At 34.0% G+C, this 27,860-nt stretch overlaps 1 protein-coding gene, 1 long non-coding RNA gene and 1 pseudogene across 3 annotated transcripts; all 3 read left to right on the top strand.

Moving 5' to 3' along the window:
• The first annotated feature begins 5,268 nt into the window (after positions 1-5,268).
• On the top strand, positions 5,269-5,745 carry LOC141680605 (secreted RxLR effector protein 161-like). The gene has a single exon (XM_074486785.1). It carries the CDS (start codon positions 5,269-5,271, stop codon positions 5,743-5,745), a length of 477 nt encoding a protein of 158 aa, XP_074342886.1.
• Positions 5,746-10,883: 5,138 nt separating this feature from the next.
• Positions 10,884-13,198, top strand: LOC141676645 (uncharacterized). Of its 2 annotated transcripts, none has more exons than XR_012557102.1 (4): positions 10,884-10,980; positions 11,401-11,478; positions 12,138-12,240; positions 12,932-13,198. It is a non-coding gene; the product is annotated as an uncharacterized LOC141676645 (long non-coding RNA). The 2 variants fall into 2 exon arrangements; XR_012557101.1 differs by lacking the exon at positions 10,884-10,980 and adding an exon at positions 11,167-11,319.
• Positions 13,199-14,740: 1,542 nt separating this feature from the next.
• Positions 14,741-24,112, top strand: LOC141680604 (uncharacterized; annotated as a pseudogene).
• Positions 24,113-27,860: the final 3,748 nt, after the last annotated feature.

Raw genomic sequence — 27,860 nt, 5'->3', positions numbered from 1 at the left:
TATACGTACCAAATGAGTGTATATAAACGCTATTTATTTTCGAAAAAAACAAACTTTGAAAACAACCATATTTACGAATTATCGAGGATTACGGGAATCAAAATATAATTACGAATTTAAAACCCTACGGATTTATATCCAAGTATGATAATTCAAAACATAAGGAATAAATATGAAAGGAATTACGTCGCGAACCATTTACGAGAAAGTATTAAGAAAATGTTTAAGCGACCGAGCGAACGCGTAAAATGCTTAAATAAACGTAACGCACTAACTAACCATGGTAGAAAAGTAACCATGTTTAATTTATCAAATAGTAAGCTAAGGCATAGGATGATCAACCAAGGGCTAGCAAATAGTAAGCCAAAGAGCTAAACCAAGTAGCTTAGCTTGTAAACTAGAAAGGCTAGCTAGTTTTGTCTCAAGATTTGGCAACCAAGATTAAATCCTAGGATATATACTAAGGAATAACAATCAAATACAAGCTATCACAAACATTATTGCAAGAAACAACCAAGAAGCAATAAAATTTTCTCTCCCCATTTCTTCTTCTTCTTCATTCGGCTTTTTCAAAGAAAAACCAAGAAACCAATTTCAAATCTCCAAGCTCTAACCATGGATAAATCCTCCCATTAATTCTCAAGCTTCATACCACCTAAACTAAGGTAAGATAAATCTTTGAGCTCTTTTTATCAAGGTTTAATGGGTGAAATAAAATCAAGAAAGATGATAGTGAATAGTATGAATAGTAACTTTTGTTTTGTTTCTTGATTTTAATGGTTGTTTTAGGTTCCAAAAACCATACTAAGCTCTCCCAAGACTTTAACATCATCAATAAGACATCTCAAGGTCTCAAGAAAGGTATAAATCTCTGACCCAACCTTATTTAAGATTTAAGTTCAAGATCCTTTTAGAATATAGTTGTGAACCTAGTTTTGGTGGAAGTATTGTTGTAATCTTGATATTTAGCTAAGTAGATTTAAGTTTGATTGTTGTTGCCTCAAGAACATGATGTTCTTGAGAGGAGTTAATGTGCTGATGATGATATTTTTATTGTTGGTGGTAGTATAATGATTTAAGGCATAAACGAAACTCCGATCGTAACCGTAATCTCATTAAAACGAACAAAACGTAGCTTTAAGTTTCTGCAGAAAGTCCCCAAGATATAAACTGTAGTTTCTTGAAAGATAATCCTTGATTATGATAGAAAATGTTATAAGGATAGTCTAGGCGCTTGAATCTCTTGATTCCGATTTACGGATCAAAAGTTATGGCCGTTTTACTAAAAGTGATTTACGCGACAAAAACTGCTACGAATTACGAATTTTGAAAATAAAAAGGACCAACTTAAAAATGTTCATAAATCATGAAAATTTCACAGAGAGTAGTAAATTGAGTTTTATAACTGCCATAAAAATTTCAAGTGAAAATAATGATTTTCAATTTTATAAAAATATCGGAGCCGAGACCGCGTGATTAGAAAACCGTAGATTTCATAAGCGGAGCCGACGACGAGAATAAAAATGGACATAAGATACTTTGAAAAAGGAAGCGACCATAACAAGAACAAGGACTTAAAGGAATAATAAGGGTAATATAAGTCGAGAGGGTGCATAATAAGTAGCACATGAGTGCGAGTCACCGTAAATTAGAATGGGACCTAACAAAACAAATTTTGTTTATGTTTATAGATTTCCGAGCAGAACCTAGAGCATCCTTCACCACGAGATACCCAGGTAAGTTTATGAACCCAACTCCATTTAATGTTGTGTTGTGAAAGGATTATTTTATTATCATTGCATAGATACCATGCTTGCCATGATACATAGTAATTGAATTTTCGTATAATGTAGCGATGTTGTACGATAAGTATATATCGTGAAATGTTTAATTCTGCTATAAGCGTGACGTATTATTATAAGACCGAGAGTCGGTCGGGATTTCAAAATAAAACCCCGGGAATCATTCCGGTGATATTACGGGACGATTAAAAGTCCATAGCAGTTACGTATTAAGGGACCCAACGTCCACTTACGAAACATTAAACACCTCGAACTTTTATTAAAACGATTTTCAAAGATCGTATTCCCTCAACTATATTTTATCGTTCGAGTTATAAATATTATATACCTACTCATTTATTATGGGAGAAGCATATCCCAACGATTATTTTTTTCAAAACCGATTAAACATTAAAGTTTATTAAATTACATAAACATAAATTAGTTGATGAATATTATTTTAAATATTTTTTTAAAAGTAAACTCATTCGAGGTTTAATTATTTATTGATTATTATTTAATTAATTATTATTTATTAAATGGTTTATATATGATTTAAAAATCATAGAACCTGATTTAAAATATTTTCTGATTTTCGAAAAATCATTCTAATAATTTTAGATCATCGAAGAATATTATCTCGACTTATTTTAAATATTTTGAATATAGTTTCAAAAGAAACTCCCCCTTATTTAATTATCTGTTGACAACGGTCAACTCACATCCTTAGTACTTCCTCCGAAAACTTTCGGAAGTACATATATATATATATGAGGTAAAACTGTGCCTATCAACAAGCAAAATGCTTGAGGGAACTTCGATGTGGTTCGAGTTCTCGAGATATGATAGAATTCTTTTAAAAAAAGGACAAGGGAGGGGTAGACTCTGGTACTATGTTGCTAGATGGACTACCAAAGGTACCACAGGCGAAAGTACTCTGTGTAATCAGGAACTTGTGAAGTATGTGTATACCCAAAAATGGGACACGTAGCCCGAATGCGGCAAGGGTGATAACCGGGATATGAAGGTTTCGTCCTTCTACTAGTAGAAAAGGTTACTATTATCGTAGTACGACTGATCATCGTATGTGGTGGCTCCAACAAATGTCCTATTCTTCCAATTGGAATTGTGATGCAATACCGTAACCCAAGTCTAGGTGCTGGGTTTACTATTAAGGTATTCGCAGTATAATAAAATCTACTAAAGGATTGTTTTCATAAGAAGGTGTGTATCACCTAGGAAAACTATTTTTTTGAATAAAACATAATCAACGTATATGATGTTTTAAGTGGGTTTATCATACAGTCATTTTCATACTGTACATTATTATGCTGGGCATTATAGCTCACACTTATTTTCTTAAATTGACACAACACAACATTGAATCAAGATGCCTACCATGAGACTCACAGCCAGGAAACGGGTAGGAAATGGCCAGCTGTTCCGTAGGTTGTTTGGTGCGGTATCACGGGTAGTCCGAATAAGCTGGATTGGTTTTCAATTGTTTTTAGTTCGGCTTATTTATAAGTATGACTTATGTAAGGTAATAAATAAGAAACGTATATTTGGCCGACGAACTAGCCTTACTTAAAGGTTATTCCCCGGTAAGACTTAATTACTTCTGGGTTGTAATAATTATCACTTTGTGGGTTAATTTACTCTAGTAATGAATGGTTCGTTTCCAAGACAATAACCTGTAAGTGTGTGTGTGATAAGTGTGGGGTCATAAAGTGTGAGTATTTATATATTATGATGCGAGGTATGTGGTTATAGTGATTGAGATGGCGTGGCCTCCGAGATCCCTGACCCCGGATTTTGGGGCGTCACATTAAAACTTTCTGGTGAATTTGAATGTATCCATAAGATATATATATATATATATATATATTTGAGAACTCTGTGAAGCTTAAAGAGATTCACAGCTGCTTTACAAGTTGAACAAATAAACTACAGAGAAACTCTTGACAAGTACAGCTTTTTCTATGTCTCTTCTAAATATGTTTGCTTAGTTTGATAGTAGTTGTTGTTGTTATTTTACTTGCTACACTTGGTTTATATATCACCAAGTTTACATGGTAATAAGACAGGATGATAAAACAAAACCTATCAAGTCTAACTCCATGCTGCTTCATTATTCTATTCCAGCATCTTTGAAAATCTTCATAACTTGCATAGAAATGGTAATGCTTCTTTGTTCTCAATTTCCTGTTAAACAGGCTGCCACATTCCTTTTGCAAACATCCAACACATGTGACTGTGTTATCACTGTCAACAGATATTTGAATTGATCATCCGTCAGGTACATGCTTGTTATCCGTTGGGTAGCTTGTTGATCATTCGTCGGGTAGCTTTGTTGATCATCCGTCGAGTAGCTATTTGACACTTGACTCCATTTCACTTATGCAGAATTACAAGACATCTTATATTTATAATTAATCAACCTATTCTGCATATCTACTAGTAGTCAACATGACTCATATGCTACTATAGAATCTACACAAAGTTGTTTGCAGAAATGTGCTACAATACTTATTATTACATAAGCTACTCACTCGATGGATGTTAAATCATCATCTGTCGGGACTATATTGAATCACAAGAAGTGCCACTTAGGAGATCCACTAGAGAGCGAAAGAGCGCAACAAGAATGTGAAGATGGAATTGGCATCGAGGAAGATGAAACTGTAAATCTTTAACAAGCCATGTAGAGTCCTAACTCTCAAAAGTGGATTGATGACATGATGAAGTGATGCAATCTATGAAAAACAATGATGTTTGGGATCTTGTCGAGTTGCCTAAAGGCTCAAAAGCTATTGGTTGCAAATGGATATTTAAAACCAAAAGGGATTCGAGTGATAACATCGAAAGATATAAGGCTCGTCTAATAGCTAAAGGATTCACTCAAAAGAAAGGTATCGACTACAATGAGACTTTCTCTCCGGTTTCCACGAAAGACTCATTTAGAATTTTTATGGCACTTGTGGCTCATTATGATCTAGAGCTACATCAGATAGACGTAAAGACGGCATTTCTCAATGGAAACATTGGCGAGACAATTTATATGGTGTAACCAGAAAACTTTATCATTGGAGATCCAAAGACTGTGGTTTACAAATTAAAGTAGTCCATCTATGGTCTCAGACAGGATTCTCATGAATGGTATCACAAATTTCATCATGTAATCACATCATATGATTTCGAAGCGAACTTGGTGGAACATTGTGTATATCACAAGTTCAGTGGGAGCAAATTTATCTTTCTTCTCTTATACATTGATGACATCTTACTGGAGACTAATGATATAGGCTTATTGCACGATACCAAGAAATTTCTCACTAATCAATTTGAGATGAAGGATCTTGGTAACGCCTCTTTTGTATTAGGAATTCAGATCCATCGAGATCGCTCTTGAGGTATTCTTGGATTTTCACAAAAGAGCTATATCAAAAAGATCCTGGAAAGGTATGTCATGAAAGATTGTGCACCAATGGATACACCTGTGTCTAAGGAAGACAAATTTAGTCTCAAACAGTGTGCTAAGAATGAACTTGAGATAAGGGAAATGCAAAGAATACCATATACATCGGCAGTGGGAAGCCTAATGTATGCTCAAGTTTGTACTCGTCCCTATGTAACATTCATTATTGGAATGTTGGGAAGATATTTGAGTAATCCGGGAATGAAGCAATGGAAAGCAGTGAAACGAGTCTTATGGTATTTGAAGAAAATAAAAGACTATATGCTCACATACAGGAAATCAGATCATTTAGAAATCATTGGATATTCAGATTCTTACTTTGGAGGATGTGAAGATGAAAGAAAATCTACTTCGGGCTATGTTTATCTACTGGTTGGTGGAGCAATTTCATGGAGGTCTTCCAAACAGACGCTCATAGCTTCATCCACCATGGCTACAGAATATATAGCATGTTTTGTGGCATCCAATCAAGTTTTATGGCTGTGAAATTTTGTCAGTGGTTTGCGTATCTTTGATGGTGTTGAAAGACCATTAAAGATATTTTATGATAATAAATCAGTAGTGGAGTATTTAAACAACAATAGGAGCACTATAGATGCAAAACATATAGATATTAAGTTCCTAGTTGTTAAAGAAAAGATTTAGAGTGGACATATTTTGATAGAACACATTGGCACTAACTCCATGATTGCGGATCCGCTCACTAAGGCATTAACAACTAAGGTTTTTCACGAGCATACTGCTTATATGGGTGTTACCTTATGTGATAATTTGGTTTAGTGGGAGTTTGTATTTTGGTGTTTTATGTAATAAATATTGAGTTGTTTATGTTTTGCAGAATACAGTTGATGGAATTTTATTAAATATCACTCTACTTTTGTTCAATTTTCTTATTGTGGTTTAGCATTGAGTTGAGAAAATTAAAATCAATCTCTTTAGAGATTGACTAAGGACTAGTTGGAAATAGACATTATATAGATCACATTATATGTAATTTTCATGCCACTTATCCATTCATTGATTCATGTCGTTGAATATATTTGTGTGGTAATCATGGAAGGTTTAGTCACGTAAAGGTTGTGACGAATGCCGCCAGAATCTCATGCATATATAGTAGACAAACCAAATTATTTTGGTAAAATCTAAGGACGATAAATAGCATAAAGTTGCGCACATGAAGCCCAAGTGGGAGATTGTTATTATTATTTTAATAATAATAATTATTTTATGGGCTACATATAAATATATCAGTTATATTTATTATTTATTATATTGGGTTAAATTAAGTGATCAAATAAGAAACACAATTAGATTTTAATTTATTATATGGACCTAATAAGTGGATACCTAATATCAGACCCAATTAAATTATAATGGGAGATTTAATTAGGTGGTATGTAAAAGGGTTATAGTCCCCAATATATCAAGTACACGTAACGACTTATCTTCTACCCATCAGAGAGGGCCATTGAGAAAACCCTAAGGAGTACTTGGTTGAGTAAGACAATAATCAAGACTCTTATTCAGATTCAGATATCGTTACAATTATAGCCTTATAGATTCTGGTACGCTTCCGCTTTCGGTTTAATCTCGATAATTAGATATGATGATTACGATCCTTGTCTCTATTTTAGAGAATTATATGCTTATAGAATTGTTAGATTCTATCAATTTGCATCAGAGCCTCTTTATATTTAATTATTGTGTACTGATTCGTGCCTTTTTTTAAGACATGCTATTTTGATTCATTCAATTATTATTTTATGAGATCATGGAGATACGACGTCTGGTAGGGCTCACTACGATGATTTCATGAGTTTTAATTTATATTGTGTGATACTCGAGCATGTAGTCAATGATTTGATGTGACCATGGTGTGGTTATTAATTGATTAGCAATTCAGATCAATATACAGGACCATGACTAAATTTTTGTGTTATAGTTTATAATTAAATTTTATTAACATGATGTGCTATTACATGTTATTCTATGATGTTGAGTATTATGCCATGCTACTGTTGGGGATAGGAATTACTTGACATATTGTGTCTATGAATTAAGTGCCTTCAAACAAATACTATAGAGTTATGGATTCATGTGCACATTTTTTTTGTTTCGAGTGTACTGTTTGACAAGTTAGACCATATTATATTTCCTTTTTTGGATTTTCGGCGGTCTAACATAATTAGTCAGAGGTTAATATCTACGGTGTTTGACTATAAATTAAGAATACATGTTTGTGGATAAATTTAATTATTGGCAAATTAAAATAACTTATTTATTTAAGTGGTCAAATATTTTTTAAGTTAATTGATTGAAATAATATGTCGCTAAAGTGACCTCTTTTGTGTAGATTGATTAATTTAAAATTATTATTATGACGATAGAATATTTAATTTAATGCAAATTTTATCGGCCCAAAGGAAGGTAATGTTAGGCCAAAATTAAAATATTCTTGTGATAATAAGTATGTAACAATATTAAGTTTTTCATGTGAATAATAAGTCGGTCCAAAGAAAGACATATTATTTGACAGAAATTAATTGTTAGTACTTGATTATTGCGTGGAGAGTACCAATTGCAAATTAAATTTTCTGTCCAAAGACTAAAATTTAATGTTGCGCTAGGTATCTTGTGATGGTGTTGCCAATATTTAAAATTTATCACATTATTGTATATACTAGTTTTTGAGCATTATGTTGTATATTTGTTTTCTATTACATTTACTACTTCAGTTAATTCTGCTTATGCTCAATTGAGCATGATTCCAATGTTGAATGGGACAAACTATGTCACGTGGAAAGAGAATGTTGAGATCGTTCTTGGTTGTATGGATCTCGACCTTGCGCTAAGGAAAGAGCAACCAATTCCCACTACGGATGATCCCAAAACAGATCATATTGAGAAATGGGAACGCTCTAATCGTATGTGTCTGACGATTATGAAGCGAACGATTCCAACTGGTTTTCGGGGCTCTAAAACTTGTAGATATTATAGCTAAGGCCTATCTACCACTCCCGATACTTTAAGGAGTTTAATATTTGTGAAAATTTCACGACCGACAATATTTCATGCCTAGTATTTTTAATCCGAGTGTCTCACATTTAGGGGTTTAGTCATTTTCTCCGAAAAGGATATATTTCTATTGATTGAATTCGAGAATACAATCGGAAAGGACACCTACTAAAAAATAAGCAAGTACTCCTAGAAATTTAGATAATATCGACTTTATTGTTTGAAAAAATTATCCATAAAAAAGAACTCGTTAAAATCCCACAAGACTAAAACCGTTTGGGAAAGAACTCTAAAAGGTACATCCTATACAAAATTAAAATAAAACTAATGTCTTCTAATACTTATTGGAATCTTCATGTCATCAAAATTATATCATCAAAATTATAGCTAAATTATCTCGTACTTCAAATTTCTTGAATAGATATTTTCATTTAAACATCCTGAAAATAAGAACAAATAAAAAAATATGTTAAAAAAAATAAAAAAAAATGAGATCCTATAAACCTCTTGTTTTTTTCTTGTTTACTTGTTTGTATCTCTTTAATTACTGCTTAACTAAGGTATAAATTAAGTCTTTATCTTTGTTGTATGAATTTCATGATCTCCTTGATTTTTTTTTATGTGAGGGTGACATCTTTATTTTTGTGTACTACCTGGCTAGTTATTTAGAAGTAATATTGTGTATAATCGCTGAGATTGAGAATGATGCATATGATTTTGCATAATTTTAATTCTTAGATTAATAAAGACATTTAAGAGGAGTACGTTTTTTTGCTAATTAATTAGTTGAAACCTTGACTACATGTAAGAACATATACTACATGTAAGCCCTTGAGCCTAAATATTTAAAAAAAGAACAGGATTATTTTCTCACTCCTCAGAGTTATCTTGCTATCTTCGATCTTCATTGGTGTACATGTAAGTTGCAGGAGACTTTCTGGTGAAAATATACACATCAGTCTAACTGAAAATGAACTAAAGAGTTATTTGTCAAACAAATAAAATAACATAGAGGTTATTTTTAGTAGCAAAGTTTTGGCAAATGATTTGCAATTTAACATTTCAGTCTAAACAGGGTCGGCTCAACAGTAAAATCAAGTAAGCTGTCATTTAGGGCCCCCACATATATAAGAGTCCCGATATTTTTTGTCCTATATATATATACATAAATATTAATTAATTTTATAAGAAAATTATTTTAGGTAAAAAATGTAAAATAGAAAAATTCTCCAAAAAAATAATATCAAATTGATATTAGAAAATATAACCTAGATTTACTTTTACCAAATTGAAAAAATAAATGACATTAACTGTTGTTACATTTGCTGTGCTTATCCGTTTATCAAAAAATGTGCTCTTTAATATCAATAGCAAACGTGTTATTTTCAAAGAAATTTAAGGATAAATAGTTTAAACCTACATAAATTTTAATTTTTTTTGCAATGTATTCACTTTTTCAAAATAATTAATTAAAGTAAAGAAAATCGAGTTATCATTTTATTTTTAAATAATAAGAATAGCCAAGTAATTTATCATTTTATTGAAAGATTTATAAAATATAAATTACTGTTATTATGTTATCATAAATATTATATATCATATTTGTATAATATGTGTTCAAAATTCAAAAAATATATATTATGATCATAATTGTAATAAAAATATATATTAAGAGAGTTTACTATGATATGTAGCATGTATTATGGAATCAAAAATAGAAATATATAAATGTCTAAAGAAGTTTGAAATATAAATATGTGTCATCCATAAATGAAATGTCTTGGTAAACCTCATATATACTATTACTATATCATAATAACACGGAATGAGGTATAATTTGTAGTTTGGTTAACCCCTCATTTTGGTTATCCCTTTCAATCACGATCGTCGAATCTTCTTCATCAAATAATCAAAACTGTTAGATCCAAATACTAAAAAAATACACTCCACAAATTCTCAGGTTCGAATCCCGTCAACAACAAACATTTATATTATTATTTATAAAGATATATATAAGTTCAGGTTCGAATTCTGTTAACAACAAATATTTATATTGTTATTAATAAAGATACATATACGTTTTTAGGTTCGAATCTCACCAACAATAAACAATTACATTATTATTTATGAAAAAAATCTCCAATCATATACTATTTGAATTAAACTTGAAATAATACATAATGAAATTTATAATTATACAATTATTATTTATCTAATTTTTTATTAAAATTATATATATATATATATAAAATATTAACCAAGACCCGTGCATCACGGGCCGTAAGCTAGTGTTCATTAAAATGGAGTTTAATTAAACATAAAAGCACCTAACGTCTTTTTCATTTATCTATATAAATGATCAAATACACTATACAAAACAAACTTACTCCTTTTCTAAATTACTCCAGCCTCTCATAACTCATTAAAATGGATTTTTTAATATATCAAGTTGAAAATAGAACATAGTTCTTTTGTTAATATCCTATTTTTGTAAAAATTTTATTTATTATGTAAAGATATTTTTATTAATTAATTTGATATATATTAAAAAATAAGGGTCTCATTTCTAAAATTGACTTAGGACCTCACACTTGGTTAAGACGGCCCTGAGTCTAAACTGTGTTTGATCATCGTTTGTATCCATTAATCTTCATGATTAGACTATGTTGTCATTAAGATAACCTACATTTTTAGTTCCAGCTCAAGGTACCTGTCTAAAGACTATTAGATTAAAAATTAAAACATCCCCTGATTTTTTTTTCTAAGTATGTAAGCAACATACTTTGAACAACCTTAATCTTACATTTAATCTTTTAAGCGTTTATATAGGCATTATAATTAGACAAAACTCATGATTGCAGTTTTTGGACTGATTTTCTGGTCATTCTGGATTTGCCTACATGTAGTACTTGGATGTGTTCGAAAATCCTCAAATACTCTGCTCTCATTTTTATTAGCTTCAACAGTTTAACATGCGTATGCTCAATGATTTAATGCATTTCACAGCTGACTATAACATTTCACCCCTAACCTCAACGGGTTCTTGTATGTTTATCATATTCTTTATGCTTTGATGCTACTTCATTATTTTTTGACACGAAAGGGGTATTTTTTGTGTTTGTTTAGGGAAGTACGAGAGAAATTGTGACTATTCAAGCTGGAGCTTTTGCTAATTTTATTGGTTCACACTTCTGGAATTTCCAGGTATATAAAAAATTTATACATTATTTCGTAACATTCATACATCATTATTCATTTCATGTTCAAGAATGTGTTTGTTTGTATACTTATTTATGTAAAGTTTGGATCTTTTGTGTTTGTTTTACAATCTTTCTATAAAGTTTGAATCTTTTATGAGTTTTTGTAATTATTTACATGAAATAGTTTTAATGTGCTTTGGGGGATGCAATTGATGGATATCTAATTTTTCTGTCATTTTTATTTGAGGTCTTGCTAAATTGATGTACTAGGATCCTGATTAAGGAGCATACTGGATACACTATTGTAGACTTTGTTTTAGTTGTTGAAACTTGAAACAACTTCTTCTGGCCATAACAAACCAGAAATCCCGAGAAGCTTTTAACTAATTAGAATAGAGTTGTAGATAAGTATGATCTAATTACTCGAGATTTATGTGCGATTCTGCACTAATCTAATAAGCAACTTAACGTATATCACACTTATGGGTTGGGGAAAATGTACGCAGACCTTGCCCCGGTACTAAGGAGCAGAGGCTATTTCCGTGTAGATTCGGGTTTGTGAATTAGAATTCTTGAGAAGCTGCGAAAATATGCCGCGGTAATTATATGTTGAAATATCTTGTTCGCCAAATTTAAAACTTACAAGCACACTCCTTGTTATAGGATGAATTGCTTGGATTTAGCTGAGAATTCCCAGGCTGATTCTGTATTCAAGGATCAATGCATCGATATAGATGTACTCTATCGTACGGGGGAAACACAACAGGTGAAACTTCTGCTAATGTATTTTTTTATTATTAAAACAAGAAAAGTTTTGGCCTAAGAAGTATATAATCTTGAAAAATTGCTTGTCTAACCTACTTTTGATCGTTAATTCTTCTTTGAATTTCTTTTTCATTTGAAATCATTGGCTGCTACGCCAGTAGACTGGAATGTGAGAATATGATGCCTTATTTTTTTTACCTTGCTTTAATATTTTAGCGGAAGAGAAATAAATAATTAACTTTATTGAAGTAAGAATAGTTTTAGCCTCCAATTTTAGCCTCCATAAATTGTAGATCTCGCAAATAACCAATACTGCTAAGCCGCAGCTGCTTTCTGCCAATGTCAAGGTGAGCCTAACTATATCGTGTAGTAGTGAAGGAAGCTTTTGCGTTAGCTGTCATCTAACATTTCCACACATCAATGAATTGCGCATATATGATTGGGGATACTGTATTTGCAAATATGTACAAGGTGAAGGTATCATTGTTTCTGCGCTTGTACTAGGTTTATAATTTCAGCATTTCTTAAAAAATGTTGGGTTCACTATCAATTCATGTAGTTTTTTATTTTGACAAAAAAATAACATGGAAACTTTGTGATGTTCAATATAGTATCCGATTAGTAAAAGTATGTAATATTGCTGTGTAGGTTGTGATTCTTTTGTTTACACCAGTATTGCCTTTGGATTGCAGGGCATTGACACTTATACTCCTCGCTTGCTTTCAATCAATTTTCAGGGTATCTGGGCTATATTTCAAGAATTCTAATATGTTGTTTAAACATATGACTTCAAAACATAACAGTTTATCCGGGGTTATCTTATATAAATTTGAGGATTTAGGTTCTAGGCTACTATAGACCATATATATGTTAATTTTTAAATATATTTTCAAATGTTATCACTTGGTGAGACTCTGTTACATTCATGTATTGGCAATCTTCTTGTGTTAGAGAAATAGAACTGCAATTGGAAGTCTGAATCAGATGCAACATATAATTTCACTATGCTAAGTTACTAATATGATGTTTCTGGACAAAGTTTAACTTAAAAGCACCATCTCCCGAAAATAGTACCATTTCAACATATTATTTAATGGGCTGCAACAAAATTTGATAAGGCAGTTTGATATCTAAGTAAGATAAAGCTATAAGCTAAGCTGAAAAAGAATCAGTTTTTGACGTTAACAGCTTCAGTAGTTTACTTCTACGTAAGTGGATTAGAACATGTCGTCAACAACTCAACATAAGGTTCACCTGAGCTATCTATACTCTTTATTAATAAGTGAAACTATGTATAATTTGGTGCTAAAAGTACCAAAAATATCAAAATACCAAATTTTAGTATTTACCTTAACATAATAAACTTTATTTTAAACACAAATCGACTTCTATTCTTTGTAAATTTTATTTTTGCAAACTACTAAGTAAATTACTAACACCAATTGACTTATATTCTTTGTAAACTTTATTTATTTATAATTTATATTAAAAATTTATTAAGTTACGTTAAATTAAGTAAAATAACATATATTTACTTTTATTTTGAAAAACTACTAACCGTAAAGTAAACTATTAACAAAAATTCACTTTCATTCTCTATAAATTTTGTTTTCTATTAGTTAGTGTCAATCCTAGTGTCATTTTACTTTTAAATTGGATAATATTATTTTAAAAATAATTAAGTGATAGCAAATGACTTTAGTAACATTTATTAACTTTTAAACTGAAAATTATTGATTTAACGATCGTATATGTTACTGTCCATCACAACGTTTATTTACTTAAAATTTAAAAACATATTTTAACAATAACAAATTTATGGGTTGTATTTAGATTATATTAAGTAATATTAAATTAAGTTTAAAAACATCTATTTACCTTTAATTTGTAAATTATTTTTTATCGATAATTAGGTAATAATAAATAAACTATATTGAAAAGGCTAATTATAAGATAATTATCAAATAATATTAATTAATATTAAATTATCTAAAAAACAGATATTTGGTTCGTAAGATAGAGATATAATTCGTTTCACAAAAATAAAGCTAATATGTTAGATTTCTATTTCAAGTAAAATAATGCAAAACTAGAATTATAGTGGAAAATTTCATAACTGATTTGATTCTTTTTAACCACATAACTAATTTTTGCAAAGTACCAATTTAATATTTGATATTAATATATAAATTTTAATTTGTGTTTCACACAGATTATGAATAATTCTCTACAAATATTAATTCGATAGTTTTAGTCTCGGGCCCGTGTGTCGGGTTATCAAGTTTCAAATATCTATACTAATAAGCGAAACTATGTTTAGGTCCCAAATCTTGGTACTCACTAAAAAATTATAAAATTATTTTTAAAATTTTATGTAATAAAATCTCAAATGATAAAAATTAACTTCTACTCTCTGTAAATTTTATTTTCCTTCATTTTTTATTTGTTGCTGAACATTCAAGCGTCAGTTTACTTTAAAATAATCGTATTAGTAAATTAACATGTCAGATTTGTATAAATAAATAATTAGGTGCATGCATAACTAGAACTATACGGTAAAATTTTAGAGTTAAGCTTAACTACGATTTTTTTAACTACATATTTTAACAGCATATTATCTAATATATTTAGATCTATATTTTACGTGAATTATGAGTTTCAGTTTTATGCAAATAATAATCTGATACTATTATTTTTAATTTCGGACCGTACTTCGCACGGGTTACCAACTAGTTTACTGAGTATGTTAAGAGTATCATCTTCATCAAGTTACTTAAAATTATCTATCAACTTCTAAGTTTGCAGGCATTGGGAGTATAAAAGGCTTTGAAAGTATAATACTTTTCTTTTCAATTTTTATATGTAAATGTATCTGCTTAGCTCTTAAATGGATTAATTGATTAATCTGCAGGGCTGGTGAGGTTTCCACAACAGTTTCTGAACCTCAAAAGAAGAATCTGTTTATAAGAAGTTTGTACGAGGAAGAGCGGGAGGAATTGCAGAAGGAAACAGTATGGATAATGGGAAGAATGAACATGAGACTGATATATGCTGTTTTTGCTCAAATTTATGGGTTAATAGCTAAATCTATCTTGGAGTGTAATTAGATTAACACTATAGCATAAATAAAATGAGACAAAGGATTGTTGACGCGAAAAATCCCCGTGAAAGCATAAAAACCGCGGGTGGGATTATTACCCAACCAAAATAATTATCACTATGAACTTGAGGATACAATGAATAGAATTAGCTTGGGTGTGTTGTCTAGTCAGTGTAGGTTGTGTGTTTTACGATGTGAATTCACTTATATTTATAACACATCTTCTACATTCAAATTGCCACTATCTACTATTTTTCCTCCACGATCCAACTGTTGGTTGAGCTCGTTGCTTCTTATCCCATTTTTCTAGCTCGCAGTTTTGACTCCTTCTTCCTGTCGTTGGTTAGGTCCCGTCCTCTCGTCCTTCTATCATGTCGTGCTAGTCGTCTTGTCGTCCTGGTTCACGTCATGTCCAAGTCTTGTCAAACTTGACTCCTAACAATAGTCCCTGATTTTATCAATTCATTTGTTAATTGATAAAATCGAATCCCTTCATCTTCTTATCAGATAAACTATGATGCCACCAAGGAGTCTCTTCGATATTTGTGCTGCGTTGTTCTATTTCCACAAGCCATTTACCATTCATCTTTTCCCCATAAAATCCATCACTTCACTTCATTTGTCAGTTTTCATCTTTCTCAAAAACCCTCACCCGAAGTCTTCTAGAGATGGCTAAAAAGAACCTAAAAACACCTCTTCAGTTATCACAGATTCCGTCGAAACCTTGTCCAATGCAAACAAATGGGTACCCACTAACCTTCTTGACTCTCGTGACAACAATCCAAGCTCCATGAAGAAATAAAAGCTTGAGGAAGCTAGGCTGTTATATTATGGGACAATTGAATTCGTGATCCCTGATGCCGATGATAGAGCTAATTGGTATCGGAAGGACTGGGTTTACTTCTACTACTACCCATCGATGTCGGTATGGTCTTTCCTTTTACTAATCTTGTGAAGGATATTTTAGATAGCATGCATGTTGCTCCTGGCCAATTGATGCCTCTTGCTTGGCGAATTCTAGCCTGTCTTGACACCATAGAGGCTAAGCATGATTCAAAAATTGATGTTAATGTTGTGAAATACTGTTACTCTCTTAAGAAATTTAGTGGATGTCGTTTTGGCTTTGTGAACAAAAACAAGGATGATCCCCTCATCCTTAATTGTGATGTCGTGAATGATAGGAAGTGGAAACTTGATTATTTTTTGTTAATAAAGCCTCTATGGGAGATGACGCCGCTTATCTTCTTGATCGTTGGACCTCTGATGGTAAGTGTTTTAAAATCTCTTCAATTACATTCAGTCTATCCTTCTTCCTTAATCTGCTGTTGCATTCTTGTCTTGCATGCCTTTTCATGATTTTATATTTATGTCATTTAGTCGTGTAATTTTTTGTCTTTCAGAACCCCACTTTGAATTTGATGAAAGTAACAGCTCCACCATGGCCATTGTTGAGAAAGTGATGGCACTTACTGTTGAGGATAGGTTGTGTCCTAACTGCTTAAATCGTCCTATCAGAAATTCTGGGACCGTAGATGTTGAGGATTTCATCAATAAGATGAAAAAGGCCAACACTACTGGTGTTGTCGAGAGACCAACAATCAAATTCACAACAAACAGGACTAGGAGTAAGGTCACCATCAACACTCCACTGACTAAATCTTCACACTCGGTTCAAAGCTTGTCACCTGAGACACTCGAGAGTCCCAAAGATGACAAAGGCATTGAGATGAGTTCCAGCCGCATCTATGCCAAATGTATGCGACACTTGTGTGTTCTTGTTGCATATCTCCTTGTTAGCATTCCTGTCATACTTATTTTTCTAACTAGTATAGAGCCATATTATTTGATTGTAGAATTTAAGCCTATCGTCATCAAACCCCTGATTATATCGAGTAGCGAGTTGTTTGCCAAAAGAGCCTGTGAGGAAAAGTCTACTGAGACTGAATCTTCTAAGACCCCTTTTCTTCTTTCCCCCAACATTAGTCCTGATGCTAAAAAAATGAAGATCAATGTCCCTGCTTCCACTAGTAAATCTGATGCCTATACCCCATTTATGACTCATGGGTACACTACTCACTCCAAACCTGCTGAGTTTGCATTCTTGATGGGAGACTTGCTCTTGCCACAAACTATCGAGGCTCATTCCTCCAGGACCTTGGATGTCATCCTTGATGATGCAGTTGGTCATATTTTTCATGTAAGCTATTACTGGTTTTGTTGTTTTTTTACCTTGACTACTTGTCATGATATTTCATCCTTTATTTACTGCAGGCCCTTTAGGCGAGTCTCATGGCTCGTGAGGTTGTTGAGAATGAGTACAAGAGGCTTAAAGATATCGAGGCTGCACACAATGGCTATGCCCAAAAACTCCGCACTGCTCAAGAGCTTGCTACTTCCAACTTGAAGGCTAGCATGGATGTCCGAAAGGAGTTTGATGAGTTTGCTGCTAAAGTGCAATCCTTAGAGGATAAGATGCATGAGGAGGCTCAGAGGGCCATTACACAACATGCCATGCGAGCCCGGGTAGAGATGATGTTAGAGTATCAGCGTGGTGAGTGGTCATCATGGGACATGAATGAAACTGTTCGTATCTATAACGAAGTCTATCCTGGGGATGCCTCTCCTCTCTTCCTCACTCAGGGTGAAGATGTTGTGCCTCTTGCGACCAAAGCTCCTACTTCTGGAGACGAATGAATTTGCTCCTTATGTTTAATTGTCATGAACTAAGTTTATAATTTCGAACATGTTTTATTTCTTGCCTTTGAATTCTGCCTTGCCGGCTTTTAAGACTAAATCTCTGTTTCACTTTTGCAAGTGGGGGATTATTTTATTTGTTTTATGTCATTTATGGATATCTTTGTCATCATTTCGTATTATGTTATTGTCTCGTAATTTTTTTATGCCCGTAGTGAGATGTTTATGTAATTTTTGTGTTCTCATGGGGTTTTGGCATGTCACTATAAGTATTTGTTTTGTCACTTATTTATCATATATCAAGTTTGTTATTCGTAAGTGTCACTATCGTTTATTTCTCATGGGTGCATGCACTCGTCAGACGGTTAAGAGGCCTTTCCCTCTTGAAATATATAATCTATTATCTACTTGAAAACATACTCATATATTTGTAAGAGATTAAATTTGGATTTCGTCATCTGTGGTAGTTGAGTAATTATCTCTGTCATTTTCTAATAGATTTCACGTCATATTTACTTATGTACATGGCTTATCGAAATAAAACTCGTAATAAGGGTACTAACACAGATCATGTCATATTTATAGGACAAATAACTCATATGGGATTCAAGTTCAAAGATAGAACAATATCATCAAACAAAAGCAATTGCAAGCACATCATATTAAGAAAATAGAACAATGTCATTAAACAAAATCAATTGCAAGCACATCACATTAAGAAAATAGAACAATGTCATCAAACAAAATCTAATAAAAACAAATATATCTTAGCAACTTATTTCATGCAAAATAACAAATCTAAAGTAGGGCTCAAGGTCGTTACACATGATAAAGCTTCAGGTGATGTGCATTCCAACTCCTTGAAATTTGTACTCCATCCAAACTTGACAGTTGATATGCTCCTCGTCCTACAACAGCTGTGATCAAATAGGGCCCTTCCCACGTGTCCACAAACTTTCCTGCCGACACGCCCACCGTATTCTGGAACACTTTCCTCAAGACCATATCTCCCACTTGAAAGTTCCTTATATGAACGTTTTTATTGTAGCTTCCAGCTACCTTTTGCTGATACATAGCCATACGAATTTTTGTCGTCTCTCTTAATTTGTTACTAGTGTCTATGTCATGTGTCAGCTCCTTCTCATTTGAATCATATGTTGTTGTCCTGTACCTAAGTGTTGGCATGATGATTTATATTGAGAGAACAACTTATGTGCCGTAAACCAAACTGTATGGAGTTTGTCCTGTGGACGTCTTGGGTGTTGTCCTGTCTGCCCACAATACCCATGGCAACTCCTCATCCCATTTTCCCTTATGCAAAGACAATCTCTTTTTCAAGCTATTGATGATGATCTTGTTACTGGATTCAGCTTGACCATTTGCTTGTAGATACCGTGGTGTTGATTTAATCAGATTGATGTTGTACTTTCTACAGAAACTTTTTGTCATATCACTTATGAACTGGGAACCATTGTCACACATAATTTTAGATGGAACTCCAAACTTGTACAAGATATTTTATTTTATGAAAAATATCACTTCTTTGCTTGTCACTTATCTAAACGTTTCTGCTTCTATCCACTTGGAGAAATAGTCTGTCATTGCAAGCATGAATACCTTTTGTCCTGGTGTCGGAGGCATTTTTCCAACAATATCCATCCCCCATTTTATGAATGGCCAAGAAGGTACTGTCGCGTGAAGTTGTTCAGATGATTGATGAATGACAGGAGCATGTCGTTGGCAAGCGTCACACTTCTTAACATATGCCAAGGCGTCTTGTCTAAGACTAGGCCAATAATATCCCATTCGTAGTATTTTCAATGAGAGATTTCTTCCACCTATGTGATTTGTTCATTCCCTTCCATGGACATCTTGCAAGACTGTTTCAGCTTCATTTTTGTCTAGACACCTTTGTAGCAATCTTGTGCTTGACTTTTTAAATAACACGTCATATATGATGGTGAATCATGAAGCTTTCATTCACAGCGTTCTTGCCTCATTACGGCTTTCTGGTTGTATACCATACAGTAAATACTCCTTGTACGCATATGTCCAATTGGTTGAACTCTCATTATTGTCCAAGAGCATCACATTTGGCCGTTCCTTCAATCTTTCACTAGCCGGTTTCATTATGTGTACAATTGGTATATTGGCTAGGCTGATATCCTTCAGGACAACACCCAATCCTGCCAAGGCGTCTACTTGCATATTTGGTTCCCTTGGTACTTGTTGGATGTTGAACATGTCAAATGAATGTAACGCAATTCTGACAATGTCTAAGTATGTAGCCATCTTCTGATCTTTTGCTTCATATGTCCCATTGACATGGTTGATGATCAGGAGTGAATCACAAATTATGTTGATGTTCTTGATCTTCATATCCCTGGCTGTTGTTAGTCCAATAATTAACGCCTCATATTCAGCTCATTGTTCGTAGTTTTGAAGTCACAACATACTGAATACATTAGCACACCCCCCTGTGGTGATTTTAGGACTAGTCCCATTCATGTTCCATTCACATTGGATGCAGCGTCAGTGTATAATGTCCATGGGAGGATATCCGTGGTAGAGAATATGTGTTGCAATTCCTTTTCTCCTTACGTCATTTGACTTGGACTAAAATCTGCCACAAAGTCTGCCAAAGCTTGTGACTTAATTGCTGTTCTACGGTTATAAACAATGTCGTAGGTACTCAACCTAATGGACCACTTTGCTAACCTTCCTTTCAGTTCTGGTTTGCTCAGGATCATTCGTAACGGGAAATTAGTCATGACATGTATTCGATGTGACTCGAAGTAATGTCTCAACTTCGTAGATGTCATTGCTAATGCTAGCACGAGTCTTTCAACTGACGTATATCTTGTCTCTGCTTCCACCAAACTTTTACTCACATAATAGATTGGTGATTGAGTTCTGCCATTTTCTTTCACCAGAATTCCACTCACAGCATGTTCCGTGACTGATAGGTACACATAAAGGTCCTCATTTTGAATTGGCTTTGTTAGTAGAGGAGGCTTTGACAAGTAATCCTTTAGTTAGAGCAGATTCATGTTGTTCTGTCCACTCAAAGCCCTTATTTTTTCTTAAAACGTCATAGAACAACTTGTACCTGTCTGAAGATCGAGACATGAACCTGTTCAAGGCCGCTACTCGTCCTGTCAGCTTTTGGACGTCTTTCAGGTTTGTTGGGATCCTGAGTTCAAATATTTCCTTGATTTGATCTGGGCTTGCTTCTATCCATTTTCTTGTTACCATGTGGCCCAGAAATTTTCTTGAAGAGACAGCAAAGTTGCACTTTGCTGGGTTGAGCTTCATGTTAAATTCTTTTAATATGTTGAATGCTTCTCGGAGATCTCTGACATGATTATCTGCTTTTTATGACTTCATGACCATATCGTCAATGTAAACCTCCATTGTCTTGCCAATTTGGTCCTTAAACATTTTGTTGATCAGACGTTGAAATATTGCGCTTGCGTTCCTTAATCCAAAAGGCATAGTTATGTAGCATTATATTCCTCTTTTTGTAATGAATGCGGTTTTTATACGCCCAAAGGTTCCATTTGAATTTGGTTAAACCCACTTGACACGTCAAGAAAAGTCAGCAATTCATGTCCTGCTGTCGCGTCCACCATTGTGTCAATGTGTGGTAGTGAGTAAGGATCTTTGGGACAAGCCTTGTTTAAATATGTGTAATCCATTTGGTAATCCCACAAACCACTGTAAGGCTGGGCCCGTAAGAGTGGATCCAAAGCCCTTGCATATGCATGGTTCCTTCAAGTCCATCGTGATTAGCACAGTAAACATTCATTGTTTGTATTGAGCAATATGTTCTACAGGATCACTGAATCAGTCGTAGGGTTTCATGTAAGGAACCGTGAATCTCTTCGGGATCTCCACCCTTGCTATCTCATCCGTGAATGGTGAATCCGCATAACTTGTTGCTGTCGCTTTTTCCAAAGGCTTTGGTACCCCTGGGATACGTTGGATCATCTCTCTCACTTCCTGTAATTCTTTCTTAACAGATTCGGGAATGTGATCCTTTGCTTTTGATCCATGCCTAGATCTCCTCCTTTCACGATCTGTACTACTTTTGTCATGTTCTTCATCGTAGAGTGTTTCTCGTGCACCTTCATCTACATCATTTTCTTGCATCGAACCCTCATTGTTCTCCTCAATTATAACCATATCGTCAGCTTCCTTCTCTCTGTTTCCCCATCCAATGTCTTAATCCATATCCAGGCGTCGTATTATGCTTGGTACATTTTTCTTGCTTGTAGTCTTCGTCTTGGATTTTGATGTAGTAATCTCCTTTTTCAAGTTCGCATTCTCTGACTTCAATGCTTCCAGTTCAGCTTGTAGTTTCTTTAATATCGTTGCTGTCTCTGAGCTTGCATCTAGGTCTTCTTGATTGGGCGTGAGAGTCTCATTCGTCATTGCGTATCACCGATCTGATTATTAGCTAGTTTCCCACAAACGGAGCCAATTATTTTTTCTCAAATTTATGGGTTAATAGCTAAATCTATCTTGGTGTGTAATTAGATTAAGACTATAGCATAAATAAAATGAGACAAAGAATTGGTGACGCGGAAAATCCCCGTGAAAGGATAAAAACCGCGGGTGGGATTGTTGCCCAACCAAAATAATTATCACTATGAACTTGAGGATACAATGAATAGAATTAGCTTGGGTGTGTTGTCTAGTCAGTGTAGGTTGTGTGTTTTATAATGTGAATGCATTTATATTTATAACACATCTTCTAAATTCAAATTTCCACTATCTCCTATTTTTCCTCCATGATCCAACTGTTGGTTGAGCTCATTGCTTCTTATCCCATTTTTCTAGCTCACAGTTTTGACTCCTTCTTCCCGTCGTTGGTTACGTCCCGTCCTCTCGTCCTTCTGTCATATCATGCTAGTCGTCTTGTCATCATGGTTAAACTTCACTCCTAACATATGCGACAAAGAGATAGTTGATAATCTAGATGACACCGTTCAATACTGGACAGACTATTTAAAAGTTCATTATCATCCCAATAGCTGTATGAAATAAATGGATTGTCGATAGAAAATGAAGAATTTAACACCTATGGAATTGTAAGATATGTGTATTTTAGTGGCCGAGGAGAAGAAATATGTGAGAGGCTTCGTTTTTTTATCGAAGAGTGTGATCATATTTAGCTCCTTTTTATCAACCTATTGTTTTATTTTTTGACATGCCTGCATATTGCATAACATCATCCATGATACTGGTTGATAAGCCTACTCTCTGTCCATAATTCTGTGTTGGATAACCTTGTCTACTTTTGCACGGAATTCAATTTGTAGTAGATGATTCTGGAGGATTTTCTGGTTTGGCTGCAGAGTTTTTGGAGGCTATGGAAGATGAATATACAAACATCCCAGTCTTGCTCACTGTGCGAAATCCTACCTCTGATATATGTATATATATATATATATATATATATATTCAAGATGCAGTCTCTTTCTCAAGATTATCATCCTTCTGTAAATTGATTGTGCCTCTCGGTTCGCCATCCTTTAGTAGAAGCATATCTTTTTGGATATTATCTGATGATTTGGCAACCTTGGATTTCTAATATATTCAATTAGGATTTAATTTGCTTGCTATAAGATTTTTTTTTGGCATCAATAAGGTAGTATTTACCAAATTATTAATATGATTTGATCAAATGCAGATGTGTCTCATTATATATCTATAGATACCAAATGTAATATCATCATAGATTTTTCAAGGACCATTCATTATCTTTTGATTTAATAAATATCCTTGCTTTCAGATTCCAGATATGTATGTATAAAGGGTGAAAAACCATGCTATTCCAGTGCAGTTTATGCCTCTGCACTGCATTCATCAACTTTGCCACGAGAAATATAAATGTTGGCAGGCCAATCTAGGAAGAACAAAGTTTCTACTTTAGATGTTGCGATGCCTACACCTTCTTTGGCAGGTAATTATTAGTCTAGACTTCTATATATTCTTAATACAAGCATGTATGTGGTGCGTGTAGTCAACCTCACATATAAGTTGTTATCAAAATTTAGGTCTTAAAGTATTTTAAAGTAGCTATAACTAGCTAAATGGTCACTTCAGAGTTCAGACTGTGTTTGATAAGTTTTTCTGACCAGATGTTTGACTTATTTGACCTTATTTTAAATTTATCATCCTACTCCATTTTAAATTTCTGAATGTACAAGTCAGAGAATAACCAAAGATCTTCCTAGAACACCTTGTGTGTTCACCTTAAATATATTGAAAACATGTAGCCTGGAACTTAAGTTATATGTTGATTGCTGAAAGAACCCAATCTTCTGAGTTTATTATTTATTCACTCAGGGAAAGAAGCAGGAAACTTTTATTAAGAAATATGCAGATGCTGACCCCTGAGACGACAACAGATTCGGAAGACTTGCAAGCAACAGAGGTGATCACTTTGCACGGAGTACTTGGATCATGTACATTATTCTCTTGTTTATTTTTTTCTTCATGAAAATATTCTCTAACATGTTGAAATTAATTAGACTTGGTTATGGGTTTTTGGATGTACAAAAAGTTCTCTTTATAACTGCACATAAACCTTCTTATTGGTAACTAAAGCTAAACTTGCAGCTCCTAGTACCTAATGACTGGTATAATACCTATAAAATGAAAATTTGAACTAGCTATGGACATGCCAAATTCAAAATAGGGTGTAGAATTTGTAAAGAATTCTTTTGATAGTTTCAGAAAATTTAATTTTCTAATGCTTCATGAGAAACGTATATTCTGACTTTTTAGAGGTATGTGATGGCAATTTAAACTTCAAGTAGTGATTAAAATTCTGAGCTACTGAGATGTTAAGATTTGGCTCTTTACATGCTATAGTTCTATGATCATTGTGTTAATCATCAAGCATATTATTCCCAATTTAAAGTCTGACAAGTCATAGCTCAACTTTTATAAATTATACCGCTAGTCTCTTAAAGGATAAAGGAAATGTTATGTACGTATAAATGAATTCTTTTCTGACAAGCAGTTGAATGGTGTATGGGCATTGAAAGTTGCCTTCTTTGTGTGACTAATGTGCCGACTATTCTGCTGGAGAAGATTCATCCAGTAATTATGCTCTTAATTAAACAATCTAGAGGATAACCAGCAACTAGGTCGTCTACAAAATGTAGTTCACGAGTGTAGATTTCCTGTTTATTACATATAAAGTGTTTAATTATGAAACTGTAAAACAAAGTCTGCAGTGCTGAACTCCTTAACTTGATTACTAAAACAATACATAAAATAAATACTTGTTTGCAAACCAGGTAATGACCTACAAAATAGGAAACTAACCTCCTAACATAAGTCCACTACTAACCATTCATTCTACTACTTCCTAAAACATCTCAACTAGCTGAAAGACCAAGTCCCAGCATATAACTCGATAAATAAACACGTAAACAAAAACATTAAATAGTCAAACAAGTTTGAAATAAAATCCAACATTCTCCCCTTTTTTAACTTGCTTGTGTAGATCATTGACTCCCAATAATTTCCTCATCTTTTTGAATTTGACTGTTGTCAATGCCTTGGTTAATGTATCAGCCCTTTGAGAGTCTGAACTGATATGCTTAATGATTATCTCTCCCTTCTCGACACACTCCCGGATAAAATGATAGCGGATGTCTATATGCTTCCTACGCTTGTGAAACACCGAGTTTTTGGCAAAATCTATAGCTGATTTGTTGTCAATATAAAGCACCATTGGCCCAACCCTGCTCCCAGTAATCTGTCCAAGTAAATTACACAACCAAATAGCCTGGAAAGCCGCTGCAGTAGCCGCCATGAACTTAGCTTCGCAGGAATAAAGTGCTACACAATGTTGTTTTTGCGAAACCCAAGTTATTAAGCTTTCATTGAGGTAGATTACCATTCCACCTGTGGACCTTCGATCATCAACGTGTCCAGCTAAGTCGCTATCTGAGTACCCACTTAACAAATTGTTTCCACTATTTTTCATACACCAGTCCATACTGCAAAGTTTCTCGAATGTATCGAAGTATTCTCTTAGCTGCGTGCAGGTGCATTATCGTTGGCTTCTTCATAAATCTGCTAATTATCCCGACTGAATAGGCTATGTCGGGTCTCGTATGCACCAAATAGCGAAGCCCCCTAACCAGGCTTTTAAACTGTGTCGTATCAACAAGCTTACCCCTTCATCTTTTGTAATGAACTCTTTTGGATCCATCGGAAATTTCGTTGGATTATAGTCCAACATACCAAACTTTTTGAGGAACTTTTTAGCATACCCAACCTGCTTTATCTCGCCATAATCACTGCCTTGCTCTAATTCCATACCCGAGTAATATGACAGCTTCCCCAGATTGCTCATATCAAATATTTTGCTCATTTGAGTTTTGAAATCCTCTATCAATATAGTGCTCGTACCAGTCACCACTAAGTCATCAACATAGACGCCAATAATTAGCATATCTTCCCCGATTATCTTGGTATAAACAGCATGTTCATACAAAAATTTATCAAATCCAAGTACCTCTAAACACTTACTTAATTTTACATACCAAGCCCGAGGAGCTTGGCGCAAATCGTAAAGTTCCTTGATCAACCTATACATAAGATGTTCCTTACCCTTCTTCATGAAACCCTCTAGTTGTGTAACATATACTTCATCCTGAATTTCTCCATTCAAGAACGCATATTTTACATCCAAGTGATGTACTTCCCATGAGTTCTTGCCTACAAGTTCTATAAGAAGTCTTACCATTTCAATTCGAGTGACTGGCGCGAAGATTTTATCGAAATCTCTTCCCTGTTGCTGAACATATCCTTTTGCTACAATTCGCACCTTGTGTTTCACTACCTCTCCATTTGCATCCTTCTTTAATTTAAATATTCACTTCAACCCAATTTCCTTGTGTCCCGGAGGAAGCTCAGTTAGTCTCCAAGTCTGATTCTTTTCGTCCAAATCTATCTCATTTTTCATCGCCTGTTGCCAGCTGTATTCTTTCACAACAGTGCTAAAATTCATAGGCTCCTCCACTCCCATCAAATATAGCTCGTCCTTATCCAACTCTACCTCTCCAGTCTCATTGAACACTTCATTCAAAGATCTAAATCATCTTGGTTCGCTGCTAGTTGTAAAATCTGATCCTGCACTTGAATGACTCGAGTCTGAGTCACTTCCACCTATTTCTGAATTTTCAGTTCCAGGTGTTTGTGGCTCCTCTAATTCCCAATTAATAATGACACCTCCAGTAGCGACATCAACAATAGTAAACATTCCTGCTTGTACTTCTTGTCTACAAGTTTCATCAACTCCCCAGTTCCAACCATTTTCCTTCCTAAAAAATAATGTCACGAGTAACATGAACGCTCTTGTGAACCGGGTCATATACTCGGTAAGCTTTAGTCCCGGGCTCCTTACCCAAGTTAATCACAGGTTTTCTTCGATCTCCTAACTTTGTCACATGAACTACAGGAAGCTTCATGTGCGCAAAACAATTTAAGACCTTGACATACCTAATATTTGGTTTTTCTCCACACCAAGCCTCGTAGGGCGTTACACCTATCACAACCCTCATGGGAAGCCTGTTCAGTATATAAACTGAATGTCGAATGACCTCTCCCCATAGCATTGACAGTAGCTTCTTCTCTTTCAAAAAACTCCTTGCCAATTCAACCACCGTACGATTTCTTCTCTCGACTACACCGTTTTATTGAGGAGAGTACGGTGTGGTGAATTGTCTCATAATTCCAGCTTCTTCACAGTAGGAATTGAAGGCCTTGGATGTGAACTCTCCACCTCGATCGGTTCTAAA

The sequence above is a fragment of the Apium graveolens genome, chromosome 8 (genome assembly GCF_009905375.1).
Source record: "Apium graveolens cultivar Ventura chromosome 8, ASM990537v1, whole genome shotgun sequence".
Taxonomy (NCBI): Eukaryota; Viridiplantae; Streptophyta; class Magnoliopsida; order Apiales; family Apiaceae; genus Apium; species Apium graveolens.
This window is presented reverse-complemented; position numbering and strand designations above follow the sequence as displayed.